This window comes from Ochotona princeps, chromosome 15, assembly GCF_030435755.1.
Source record: "Ochotona princeps isolate mOchPri1 chromosome 15, mOchPri1.hap1, whole genome shotgun sequence".
Taxonomy (NCBI): domain Eukaryota; kingdom Metazoa; phylum Chordata; class Mammalia; order Lagomorpha; family Ochotonidae; genus Ochotona; species Ochotona princeps.
The window spans coordinates 20709985-20724042 of NC_080846.1; the positions used below are offsets into that span (position 1 = coordinate 20709985).

Here is a 14058-nt window from a genome sequence, read left to right on the forward strand (position 1 = left end):
TGATCCTGACTGGCACTGAGTGCACCTGGCTGAAAACTAAGGGGTGGCGTGACAGCCAATCCTGCCAGCAGATCTGCTCAACTTGGGGTCTGGGCTGCTTAAGATTCTGGAAGGTGACAATAAAAGACCTTGTATTTCAAAAACTGAGGGCGAAAGGAAAAAAAAAAAAAATGAATGAGAGACTGTGTGCAATAAGCACCCAGGGCTAAGCAAAACAAAAGTTAATCCTGTACTTTGGGTTACAGTGTTATCAATTTAAGGCCTGACTGCCTTAAAAAAATGCACGATACTTAATACTTATTTAACATAGCTTGTAGGACAAAAACCTTTAACAAGAAATTCATTCAGAGAAAGAAATAAGCAGTGTGTACGGTGAGAAGGCCGAGAGCCAGGAGCCAAGGAGTCCACCATGACAAATCCCAGCAGAGTCCAGAACCCAAGTCAAATCCCATCCCAGGGCACTTCTGAGGCTGGCACAGTCACTCACAAGATTGCAGGTGGTACTTGGGGTTCCAAAGGGTGGGCATGGCCAGCAGAACTCGGTCAGCACTAAGCAAGTGTCTGAATTAACCCAATGACTTGAAGCATGGGGAGAAAGAGGATGGAGGCAGCGATGCTTTGAGTACAGGGCTCTGCAAATCCCATCTGATCATTAAGGTTTTTAAAAAATAAATACCAGCTGCTGCAGCCCAAGTTGCCAGTTCTTCTGTCCATTTGCTGCTGTGCTGAATCACCCGCCCAGCTCTGGACATGTGGTCCTCATGCAGGGTAGCATGGCCCTCGTAGCATCACTCTTGGGGGACTCTGGCCCAGCATTAACCTCAGGAAGAGGTGCTCAGGGCAGTTTGGATTCTTCGGCTCTACTCCAAACCCTATCTGAAGGGAAAACAGCCTAAAAGGCTGGGAAAAAGGCTCTGTTTTCCTCAAACATATATTTTAGAGTTCATCTTCATAGGCTACTTATTTGCAACAAAATACTCTGATTATTTCCCCTTTTATATTGGGAAAAAAATTTCTCTTGATACCAGTCCAGTTTCAATTTCCCACTTCTGCTTCTATGACAGCCTCTTAAGGCTGCATTCTCACTGGCCTGACAATCCACTTCCTACTAGTGTGCACATCACAGCCTTTTTTTTGGGCCAGATGTGTGTTCTAAATATAATTTGTCAATACTCATCTTTTCAAAAGGGCATAGAATGACTACTAGTACGCTCTAGCAGACTACTTAAATATAGCAATAAAGTAATCTACAGCCCACCTTTTTTTTTTTAATAAAAAAGAATCAATGTATCATCTGGTTTTTTCTTCTTTCTATACTTACATGGTAAAGGTCACATGGTAAAAGAGGCATCACTTTTTAAAATGTAAATATCTATTTGTCAATTCCCTGGAAGGATGGTAAAGTACAGTGGCCGCTCTGGCCCTCTCATCTTGGCAAGAAATTGATCTCTGTCCACCCACAGCTCAGCGATGATGAATTGCACCTTCCATCCAACACAGTTCCATTAGGCCTGACTGGTGCTAGTCCTCGGCGCAGACGCACAAAGCCCTAGAGGATCTCTGCAACTCACTTGGACCCGGACTGATCAACATCTCTAGCCAACACCGCTGGGCTTGTGGACCCCCACAGTTCCCATCTTGAAAAATTCTCTCTAATCCTTCACTCCGCTTAAGAGCTTAGGTAACAGATCTGACAGTCGATTGTCAAAGGGACTCTCATAAAAACTGCCTGACACTCTCCAGTGCCACTGAACAGACTTCCTTAGCAGATTCCTGTACTTCTAGGTAGCCCATTGATGGCAAACACAAGATTAACCTATTCGTCTAAAAAGAGAGAAAGAGACCACTGCATAAAACCCAAGACTTAGATTTCCAAAAATATCAAAACACATTTTGAAAAGGAAAGTAATTTGTAACTTAAGAAGAATCAAAAATCAAGGATGTTGAACATAACTTCAAAACACTACTTTGCTCAAAAACACTCAAAAAAATCTTTGTAAACAAAACTTAACGAGTCAATGGGTACTCAAAAAATTTAAAGGGATCTGGAGATGAGGCTTTATGAGTTTCCTTTGGGTGACAAAATACATTAAACTCTTATGTGGCAAATTTTTTTTACAGGAATAGGATATCTTCCCATTAATGAGTAATTTCACACAATGAACGGTCAAGTTCATCGATACAGGGGTGGTCACCAGGCTCATGGGACAGCAAAAGATCCTAAAGCCCTCATTTCCTCATAATACTTGGTCCTAATTTTCCTTTTTTTGTGTTAAACTAAGGATGGGGACAGCAGATATTTACATTCAAGTTTGCATGGCAGGGTCATGGTACTCACCCAGAGCTATATGACATAAGTCAATCATTATCTTCATTCTTACTCATAAGTCAGGGAGTCTAAAATCCACACAGAAGACACTGTTATGCACTTCAATTTTACAGTCATTTAAAGAGAACTGCCAGTGACAGTATGATGAAGAAATCCAAAAGATTCAATAGATCTGGCCACAGCAGCAAATCAGAGGCACACGAGCAGGTATTCGAGCCGCCTCAACCTCCCAGTGGATGAGCTCCACCTCAGGAGTGAGGGCAACACAGGATGCCGATGTCTGCACTCACCAGGAGCAAAATGCCAGCAATGCACACTCAAGTTTTGTGACATGTAGTACTCTTCAGAAAACACTCACCCAATTGGCCTTCAGCTGAACCAAAGAATGACTGAAGTTTTGAACAAACGCCTTGCTGATTGAACTAAACGGGATCGGAGCCAAAAGACAGTTTCCAATGTGATCCCAATGTGCGAGACACACACACACACATGCAGAGTTTGGGGTTGCTCACAGACGGAGGCGAGCATGCGCAAGTGTGGGCCGAAGACCCAAGCATCGGTGATTTCCTTAACAAGAATGTCAGAACTATTCAAACATAATCTTCAGGTGGAAGAGAACTTAACAGCATAAATGAAAGCCACTGGGTGAAAGGGACCATGCAGAGAAACAGACCGTAGGATAGGTAATGCAGCAAAAATACATAGTAGTCTCTACATGGCTGACAGATGGATGCTGAAGATGAGTAAATGTAATGGCTTCAGTTTTTCTGTAAGTTTAACATTTTTCATGATAAATGGTGGGGGCAAATAATTCAGAATTATTATCACAATGAAGATGGCAGCAGGTCCCACAATGAACAAACCAAATCTGGAAGACAAGACACTTGGTTCTTAGCCTGAACCCAGGAACTCCGAGTGCAGGACAGGGAAGGTCCTTGGTAATCCTCCAGAGCGGGAAAATACATGGCTGCTAGAGTCCATGAAATTGAAAAGAGCAATATCAAGCAAACTAAAAATATTGAATAGTTATTCTTCTTGCTATGCTTGCTTTTTGGTGTCCTTTATTACACGAAATGTTGCTGACAGTAGATAAGAGTTGATTACGTCCTCTCTTTAAAAGTTACGTAAGTCAGTATTCTCAATTTCTGAAATAACAGGTTCCACAACAAACATTTAGGATAGTACTAAACCAACTCCCGCCCTCCAGTTTTTAAGAAAATGAGGTACAAAATTATGTTATACTGAGGCTTCACCCAGCCATGTACTGACTCAGTACTAATCCTGGCAGTACTAACCCAGGGGGTCAGAAAGGTGATTGCTTCAACTGTAGGTGGGATGGCCACCGAGGAACAAATGGGAGGTTACATGTGTATGTCCAGAGACTTGTAAGAACTGCCACTGTCTTCTGTACATAAGTTCTCTTATATATAACTTCTCTGCTACTCTGCTTATGGACTGAATTTAGAGTGAATTTCTTGTAAAAACAAGTTGCTAAATATTGACATCAGTCCTTTAACAATGCTTCCACAAGTAGAGTTTAAGAGTGCCATACTGTGACTTGCACTGTGGTATGCCACACACTAAGCTACCACCAGTAATGCCAGCATCCCATATGAGCTTTGGCTGGAATCCTGGCTGTTCAACTTCTGTTACAGCTCCCTGATAATGAGCCTGGGAAAGCAGCAGCAAGTGGCTCAAGCGCTCATGCTCTGCCGTCTATGTGAGGGATCAAATTGAAGCTCTAGGCACCTGGCTGCTGCAGCCATTTGAAGAGTTAACTAGCAGATAGGCAACCTCTCTCCATCCTGGGGCAGAGGTGGATTGGACTCTCAATCTCTCTCTTCTCTCTCCCCCTCCTACTCTGCATCTCTGCCTCTCAAATTAATGAAAAGATTTTTTTTTAAGTGAGAAGACACAAAGAACATAAGGGAGAGACAAATTTAGCAACCATCCATTCATCTTTTCTCAAGGTTTTTCTGATAGCCAAACAACCAACACAGAATTATATGCAGAATATTCTGAAATGATCAGAATAAATATCCTTTGTAGGCTTCTAATATTGAGGGAGATCCAAGATGACAATTGAGACTAATGCAAGCAGCAACTATACAAGTTTATGCTTCAACTTCTTCAGAAACACACTGAAGTGCTGGCCAGCATTCTGCTGCTGTAGGTTAAGCTGCCCCTTGGGACATCAGCATCCAACATGGAAGTGCCACTTTAAGTACAACTTCCTCCTAACGCATGTTGGGAAGCAGGCAGATGGCTGCTCGAATGCTTGACCCCAACTACCCACATGGGTAACCTACATGGAATACCAGATTCTTGGTTTCATCCTAGTCTAGCCCTGGCTACGGCTGGTACGTGGCAAGATAACCAGCAGGTGAAACATAACTGTCACTCTGCGTTTCCAGTAGATGAAAAAAAAAACACATTTAAAAATATACATATTGAGAAAGCCTGCACACAACTCACAAAACCATTACAAATACATGAGTATCAAACTGGAACATTTCTGAAGGGAAAACGGTAAGCAGGTATTGCATCTGAGAGGTGAACCAGCACATGAGAGATTTCCACCTGTGTTTTTGAAATACTAAAAAGAAATCCATTTTTTAAAATATTGAAGAAAAAGCTATATTATGTTTTCTTAGGGCTGTTTGGTGATAATATACTTGACAGTGCTATACAATAGGGTTATTTCACCTTTCAGTCTCCTACTATTTGGCTGAAATAAATAAGGATAAAGAAGGCACTCAAGTACTTGTTGATGACATGGGTTATCTATAGCATAGTCCAGTGAACTACATGCTCAGCACACACTGCCTGGCAACCTGGGTTACAAGAAGGCGTTTTAAAGTTAGTGGAAAATGGAATTAAAAGCTAAGTTTACTTGGATACAAGTTTGAAACCCACAGTTATTCCATACTCTTCATATGTAGAAGCATTCTGAACATGTGATGCTGGCTCCTTAGACCCAAGTAGAAAGTAATTAGAGTCCTTTGCCTAAACTTCAGAGTTGGAGTAGACGCTGGAGATGGCACACCCTGGTTTATGACAGGGTGAGGCAGGCATGAGGCCCCAGCAGAAACATGAATTGCCCCTTTGTTCCTGGGTGGTTTTCCAGTGCAAAATCCCAGTCCCTTGTGAAGTTCAACTGCATTGCTAAGTTAGGATCCCATAAGACAGGTGGTATCTGCTCCATAAATGTCTCTCCTTGTTTTTTCCAAAGTTAGCTCCATGACACCTTTGTCACTTGCAACCTAAGACAGCAAGCAGCTAAAATGGTGAGGCCAGTTTATTAAAGCACTTCCCATGTTTATGGCATAACCCTGAAGAAGAGACAAGGAGACTAAATATGATCACCTAGTATTAACTGCTGCATGGGAAAGAAAAAATAAAGTGAAAAATGAACATGTTAGGGGAAGAAAAACGGTAGCCAAGGGTTAACCATTTTAACATATAAACATAGCTTGTATAGACAGTATAGACTTTATTGGGAAAGTATATAAACAGGAAAATAAAAATATGAAAATAGCTGTTTCATTTATGATGCATTACAGAACTACATATCTGACATTAAACTTCCTCAATCACAAATTATAATAACGTATGTTGTATCTATGAGTTTACTGGCATATAGTAAAGACTTAACAGCTGTTGATTATTGCACATGGTTGGCTAGAATGTGGTTCCGATAACACATAATACAAGTGTGAATGTGCATGGCTTCTAACCACATTTTCCACGCCTAGAAGTTAACTCTAAGGAAATAACTGGATGAGCTGAATGCAAAATATGAAGAAAGTCACCAAAAGCCTGAAAGCAAATCTCACTGTCCAAGGGAGCAGTCACTAATGAGAAGCCTTTCAATGCAATCAATAGGCAATCGCTCTCCTCACTGACTTGGAAGGCACATCAACACAATATCCTTAAATGAAAAAGACACGTGAGGAAACATGCAAGTATGCAATCAACTTTAGTTAAAATATGTCCGTAAAATGTGAAAATATCTAACCTAAAAATAACAATGGTTAATGTAGTTATAGACCATTCTGACAGCAAAATTGTGTGGAAATTTTTTGTAACAAGCATTTATCATTAAAATAGGTTCATGAGAAACACTGAAATGAGAATAGAAATTCTAAAACTTCAAATAGAGTCAGTATTCCTAAGAGAGCTCAAATCTACGAGAGGTAGGAGTCAGAACTATAAAACTTGGATCTGTCATTTAATAAGCAGGGTAACTTTGGACAAGACTTAGTTGTATACATTCATCTCATTAAATCCTTCCATGTAAAGAACTCGGTATAAAACTTGCGCAGAGGAATATCTTAAGAAATCACAAGTATTGTATTAATAATTTTTAATGCACCTAGTAAAGTATAAATGATGATGAGACTCAGTATATGGAAATGGGCCAAACAAATCAAATGCCATCCTGTCTGTAGGCTAATTTCAAAATATTGACTATGGTCAATATTTTGACAACTGAAAAGTTAATAAAATCAGTGACCTGAAGAACCAACCCGGGAAATCATGCACCTTTATATTTGGTTATATAGTTAGGTTCTAGACAGTTTCCTTTGTACCATAACCTAAGGACACATGGTCAATATGGAACACAATTCTGAACAGCCAGAGATAACGCAAGTAGAAATGAAGCAAGATTATAAAGCCCGATTCAGCTACTACAATCCCATCCACATGATCACTGTAAAAAGTTACTTGGCCTAAACATCAGTGTGGGACGTCTAAACCCTCCTCTTGCCCAGGCAGTGTCCTTTGTCCCCATGTCGTTCTCTTAGCAAGAATCCTGCTAAGTCAGTTGAGCAAGAATCCCCAACCTCGATATCTGATCATGTTCCTCATCCCTATGCACCTTCAAGTCCTTGGCCCGCTTTCAGCAAAAATCCTGCTAGGCCAGTTTCGTTCCATTTGGTGTAGCCTCTTAGTAACTTTCCATGCCCTCACCCCACTTCCAGCTCTGCTCTTAGGCTACAAACCCCCAGTTATCTTTGCTATATTCAGACCTGTCACTGTTCTCCCTTATTATAAAGGCCTTAAATAAAAGTTTCCCTATAGTTATGACAAGTGTCAGGATAGTTTTCTTAAACAGGGATGTGTGGGAATGTCTTAGAAGCTTCTGGTATGGAGCTAATCACAATGCTGCGTGGGAAAAAAAACACTTTACTTCAACTAGTGTAACTTGAAGGCTCCAAATATTAAGTTTCAAAACTGCCAAAAAGAGTAAGATATTACAGTCAAATAAACAAAGCCCTAATGCTAGTCTCGTTGAGCCTTAATAACCTGTGATTTCATTTTAATTTAATTTCAAAGATAAAAGCAAAAAAGGGAAGATGATGCCATAAAACTTTATTGGGGTGTGATGACGATCTCTTGTTATACCATGGACCCATCCAGAGGCCAAGGACACATAGCCACGGTGCAATAATTTCAGCAATTGCGTAAGAGAAAAATGAAAGCAGATAAACAATGCTTAGTTCTTGAAAGAGGATGGCATAAATTCAAGAGAAAAAAAAATCAACTCTTGAATTAGGCAAATCAGAGAACACTATAAAGAAGTTCCTGGCGGGTCCCTTTTCTGGGGAAAGTACATCAGCCTTCATCAAAGACAGTAACTGCAGCAAAGGACTTAACCTTCCCGAGCTGTACTGCTTGTGTCTGAGCCCTGCGTTGACAGACAACATCGTCCCTGATGCTACCCTCCACCCAGAGCTTTCGAATCATACATACAGCAATGCCGACTGACAAAACTGCAATCTGGAGTCATTTTGTAAAAATATAGTATTGTTTAAGGAAAGTTATATTAATCCTTGATGTTTGGGATAGATTTTTAAAGTCAAGTGCATTTATAGTGTTCTCTGATTTGCCTAATTCAAGAGTTGATTTTTTTTTCTCTTGAATTTATGCCATCCTCTATCATTATTATGGAGCATGTGAAAAAAAAAAAGTGGGAGAAAGCTATTCAGTTGCATGTTTTAAAAGAGGAAACTAACTTCTGCAGGTCTCCAGGAGGGTAGGAGGGGTATCTCAGAATACCTAGGACTTTTGACCTCTCTGCATGGAAATACTATTACAAGCTCTGTTGAATGAGAGCTCCACCTGTTTCTTTCTACTATTACATAACAAGTACAGAATCTTAAGGTTCTTCAATGCAAAACAATGCAACAGGAAGCACACAAGCAGGAGGTTGGCAAAGAGGTGTCTGTCGGCAGGAAGGGCTAGGCTGCCAGAGCTCAGGAAGGGAAAAGGCAGGCCAGGGGGCTTCTGAGCTCTGGCGCAGGAGAGAAACAGCAATTTCTCTGTCACCATTATCAACCAATGCCATTTATTGGCATTGGGTAATCAGTGCCAATGGCCGGTGAACAGAACAGCCTACAGATTCCAAAATAAGTTCAAATACTTGTAGCCTGTTTGCATTTGCTAGCTTGGAATAGTCATCTCATCAAAAATTTCACAATTTCACTCTGAGCTACAAAGTACCTGAATAACTGTGTATATTTAACAAAAATTCTAATTTTTTTTTTAATCCCCCCATCCAGGGCAACTTTTCTGAGAAATGTAATGAAAAAAAAAATCTTACAGTGATTGCTATAACCAAAGTTGTTGTTGTTTCTGCACAAGGAAGGTACCTATCACTGATTTAAAGCCAATCATCATAACTTAATATCCAGAACAGTGTTGCTTTAAAAACTACCATTCTTCGGCTTTTTCTACTGCTGCAGTTAGCCAGAGGCTCAAATTCCACATTCTCTCGCATCCCAAGTTCAACTACTCATTAATGTGCAAAAAAACAGGTCAAGCAAATCAAGAAGGGAAATTAAAGTTAAATTGGATTCGAAGCGCATTGAAAAAAATGAACTGACCTCCAGGTCCCTGCAATTTAAAACCATTTGGGTGGTCGTGAACCTTGTTGGAAAGAGAAGGAAGTAGCCGTCCTCGGGCTCTCTGGGTCAGACTGTAGCTTCCCATAGATGCCCTCTGAGCCAGATCTCAGACTCAGAAATACTCAATGCATACCCACAGGTACATCCAGAGCAGCCTGGGAAAGCATGCATCACCCAAACATGCGTGCGGGCGGAAAGCTGTCATTTTTATACAAGCCTTTACACCCATGCCCTGGTTTTATACAGTTTACACAGGCTTTCCTAGCCTTCAAAATGAACATATTTCACGTTCTAAGTCCAAAAAAAGATATGGCAACTGAGGCCTTGTGAGGAGCAGGCTAGCCCTGCCAGGGTCATCAGCACCACAAGAGAATTTCAGATTCCCTTACGTTGTCTCCAGCCCCAGCACAGCCTGGGCCTGCCAGGGACGCCCCAAGATTCTACTAGCCTGGCCTCCTTCGTGCTTTCCTACAGGCTTCTGGGGGATGTTCGCTTTCTACCACCTCCACAGTTCTGACATATCCTTCTCCTCCCAGCTCTCTATCTGCCTGCCTCTACGTGGTCCTTGCCCTAAGCCACCCACTGGGTGGGTGGGTGACTGTGGGCTCCTACCACGCAGGTGTCAGAAGGAGGATGCCTCCAAGTTGCGTTCCCTTCCCATCTTGCAAAGGGTCCAAACGGGCTTTGAAACTTTTTAGCTTCAACACTTGGCAGGTGTTTTTTCTCCTCTTTTAGGTCGCTCCTCACACGTGTGCTCATTTTGACTCTGGCTTTCTCTTGCTAAAGTGCTATTTTGTACCTTCCCCACCCACCACATTCTCCCCCGCGCCTGTCTTTGATTCCATGCTCATTTTCCCCATCTTGGTGCCCAGTTGCACTCCCTCTGTCTCCTCACCACCGTCCACACGTCAGCCTTCTACCCACACTGATGCACGCTTTGGAGGTCTACACAGGACGCCCCGCCATCTCTCGCACCGGAACCCGGACCAACGGGAGCCAGGCCTGCCCCGGGGTATCCGGGCCACCAGAACCGGGTCAGCGTCGAGGCGCCCGGGCGTCGGGAGAGCTGATTGGTTCCGTGATGAACCAATCCACGAGCGACGCCGCGCACGGGGAAGGGAGGGCCAAGATGCTCAGGGGGATGGGGTTAAAGGCAAAGGGGCAGGTATGCCAGGTACGAGGGTTTTGCTTACACTTTGCCACACACAGGGTCACCATGAGCCTCAGAATTCTGGGCAAAATGTCCCCCCCTCCCTAGTCTTCCTGTCCCACAAAGCTGACATAGTACATAATGGGGAGGGAGCGCTGCTCATCCTACCATTCACAAGAGGGTCATTAACAGTCAATGGAGAAGGCGCCAGGCGTGGGGGAAGGGCGATCCCTCCTCGTACCCCTTCGCACCCCGCGTCGTCAACCCAACACAGTGGGTTCTAGAAACAGCAAATCACGCAAACGTTCACTTAATCGCCAAAGCTGATCACCAAAATGCCGCAAGAGACCCTTGGAGTTAAGTTTTCCCCTCACCGAGGACGCGGGGACACGGCGTGGCGTTGACGGGACGCTCATTTGCCTCCCGCCTCCAGAAAGAGCTAGGGGACTGCCCCGGTGCAACAGAGACTCCAAACCTGGGGAAACGCGCGGCTGCTCCCGCCCCAAGCCACGACACTGCTCCCCAGCGGCCTCAGCTCCCGAGCCTCTCCGCCCCCACGAACTCCCCACACAGGGGCACACACGTTTTGGCGGACGATGGCAGCGCGGATTCGGGGTTCCCCTGCTGCTTCCAACTCTGGCAGAGCCGCTGCACCCACTTTTCCCCCAGGTTCAAAGAACCGTCCCACCTTAGCTTTCCCACGGTCCAGCAGCGCCGCCCTCCCGGCTCCCGACCCGCCAGAGCTCCCGGCGCCGCGCGTCCTTGGGGTGGGAGGAAGGTGGTGGCAGGGAGGAAGGGGAAATGGCCAGAGAGTGTCGAGAGGTGCCCGCCGAGGCCTGGGCGCCGGTGGAGATCCCCGGGGGCAGGAGGGCAGCAGGCAGGCAGGCGGGGAGGAGCAGGGCTGGAAGCGCGCGGGGAAGGGCTGCGGAGGAGAGCAGGGCGCCGCACTCACTCTGCGTAGCCGGTGGCCCAGGGCAGCCGCCGGGTCTCTTTGAGGATGAGGATGGGGCGGGCGATGTGGTCGGCGCTGCACTCCACTTCGTCTTGAGACAGCCCCAGGAACTCCGGCCGCCCGTAGGGGAAGCGCAGGGGCAGGTCGGAGCCTCCGCAGCCGCCGCCGCCGCCGCCGCCGTGCTCAGAGCCGGAGCTGCCAGCCATGATGCCGCCCATGAAATTGGCCACGGCAGATTTCACTCGAGTGAGCATATTACTCCGGCGCCCGGCAGCAGCGGTGCAAGCGGGGGGCGGCGAGCGGGCGAGGCGCGCGGGCGAGGCGCAGCGCGGGGCATGCAGGCTGAGGTGGGCGCCGGGCGCTCGGGCCGCTGGGGCGCGCCGCGCGCGGCTCCCGGAGACTAGTGCTGCTGCAGGGGGCCGAGCGCCGGCCTCCCGTGCTCCGCGCCGCCGCCGCCTCCTCCTCCTCCTCCTCCTCCTCCCCCGGCTACGCTTCCGCAACCGTGCGGCATGGAGCGCACCGGCGAGGGCCACGGGAGACACGGCGCGCCGGCAGCGCCCGGGTGTGGGGGCCGCAGCTGCAGCAGGTCCCTTCCCCGCCCCCTGCGCTGCGCTCCTGCGTGCGCGGGCTGAGCCCACCCGGCGAGCCCGCCGTGCCGCCGCGGCTGCTACCGCCGCCGTCGAGTCATGTGATGATCCGGCTGCGAGGGCAAGGGCTGCCGCGGAGGCCGTGGCTCAGCTCCTCCCCTGCCGGCCCGAGCGAGGCTAGCGCCGGGACCGTGACCTCCAGGGACAGGGGGATGGGGTGCCAGGCAGGGTCCGTACCTGGCGGAGAGGTTGAGGGCACGAGGAGCCTGCGGCCGTACAGGTGTTAGGGACTGTCACGTGGAGCCCGTCTGCGGGGCAAAACCCGGGGAGGAATCCAGGCGAGCGAGCCTGCCGCCTTGACCCTCGGCGCATTAAAACTTGGCGAGTTGGAGGGTTAATGAGACACAGGTGCAGCCAAGGTGGGATCGGCTCCCAGTCTCGCAGGCAAAATGAGCGAAATCATCTGGCGGGAGAAACAGAAAAGCTTAAACTAATTAAAAAAAAAAAAAAAAAACAACCTCCACACGGCACAAAAGATCATTAGAAGTTTTCCCCGAAGCATTTGTAGAATCAGTCTGTCTTCCATTTATCGTCACATACTGTACTCTTTGTGGAGCAAACCCTGTTTCGAATCTGCAGTAAGCTTCCTCATGAGCAAAACAAGATCAGACGCCAGTATTGTTTCACCTGGCACTCAAGTGATGAATAAATGTCTATAAGCATTTTCCCTCAACATGGCAATAAAAGCATCTTTTCAAAATTCAGTGTTTGCCATTCATTCACTCAACGCAGCTGTGTTTTATTCTTCATTTTTTGGTTGTCATGTAATGTTTTTGGATGCCATGTACATTTTAATGGGGGAGATTTTGACACACAAATACAGTATGTAACCATTAGCATTTCCATTTCCTTATTTCCTTATGGAGGCTTCGCATTTCCTCTCCAAGTTCTTTATAAAATATGTTATTATGATCAATTGCTGACCCCTCTTTGGGCTATGAAACTCTAGAATGCATTCTTTCTGGCTGCGGTTTGGTAACTGATTCAAACTCCCTCAATCGCTCTCCCCGCTCCAGCTTCTTCGGCTCACTAGCCAGCCTTGTTTTTGTTTCAAGCCTTCCACTTGTGTAAGAGTGAACACGTGGTATTTGTCTTTCTGGGAATGGCTTATTTGCTGCACATGACAGGACTTCATTCCTTTTATTGCTGAATATTATTTCATTGTCTACATGCACCTCATTGTCTTTATCCACTCATGCATGGATGGATACTAAACTGAGTCCTCATACTGGCTTTTGTGAATAGTGCTGTGATGAACATAGGACAGATAGCTCTTGAATATGCTGATTTCATTGCCTTGGGATGTGTATCCCAAACTCAGATATACAAGGTCATGTGGCAAACATATTTTTAGCCATTACTGCCTCCCACAATGGTTGTACTAATTTGTATTCCTACCAAAGGTGTATAATGGTATCTTTTTCTCCACATCCTACTCAGTGTGTATTAGCCCTTCCGACTGTCACAACATGCTATCTCATTGTGGTTTTGATTTGCATTTCCTTAATGGCTAATGTATTGAGCATTTTTTTCAATATTTGTTTTGCTATTTGAATTTCCTTTTAGAAATTTCTATTCAAATCACTTGCTCATTTGAAAATTGGCTTTCCGTTGTTGACGTTTTGAGTTCCTAGTACAGTCTGGTTATTAATCTTTAGTGACATGCATGAGTAGTTTGCAAATATTTTCTCCCATTCTGTGGGTTGTCTCTTCACTCTGTTGACTGTGTCTCATGCCCTGTAGAAGTGTTGTAGTTTGACATAATCCAACTTGTCTAGTTTTGCTTTTGGGGTTTTATCCACAAGAAAATCACTGAAACTTTCAATTTTTTTTTTCTTCTGTTTGTTTCATCTAACATTTAGGCAATTGTTCCATTTTGAGTTGATTTTGGCATTGGCTGAGGCATGGAGGGAGTGCTGCTGGTTGAAGCTTACCTTTCTGTTCATACCCAGCTGCCCTGGCATCGTTCAATGAAAGAGGTATATTTAATTGTCTTCATTCAAAGCATTGCTACAAATTATCTAAGGGTGTTTGAAATAAAGTAAAGTTACATAGACCCTAGCAAGTGC

At 45.3% G+C, this 14058-nt stretch overlaps 1 protein-coding gene across 1 annotated transcript in view; it reads right to left on the reverse strand.

Annotated features, from left to right (window-relative positions):
- Nucleotides 1-11903, reverse strand: part of PPM1H (protein phosphatase, Mg2+/Mn2+ dependent 1H) — a 219258-nt gene extending 207355 nt beyond the window's left edge. Inside the window, exon 1 of the mRNA XM_004582989.4 lies at nt 11343-11903. Coding sequence (XP_004583046.2) covers nt 11343-11596 — 254 coding nt within the window. The 5' untranslated portion in view covers nt 11597-11903. The remainder of the gene's footprint in view (nt 1-11342) is intronic.
- Between the last annotated feature and the right edge of the window lie 2155 nt (nt 11904-14058).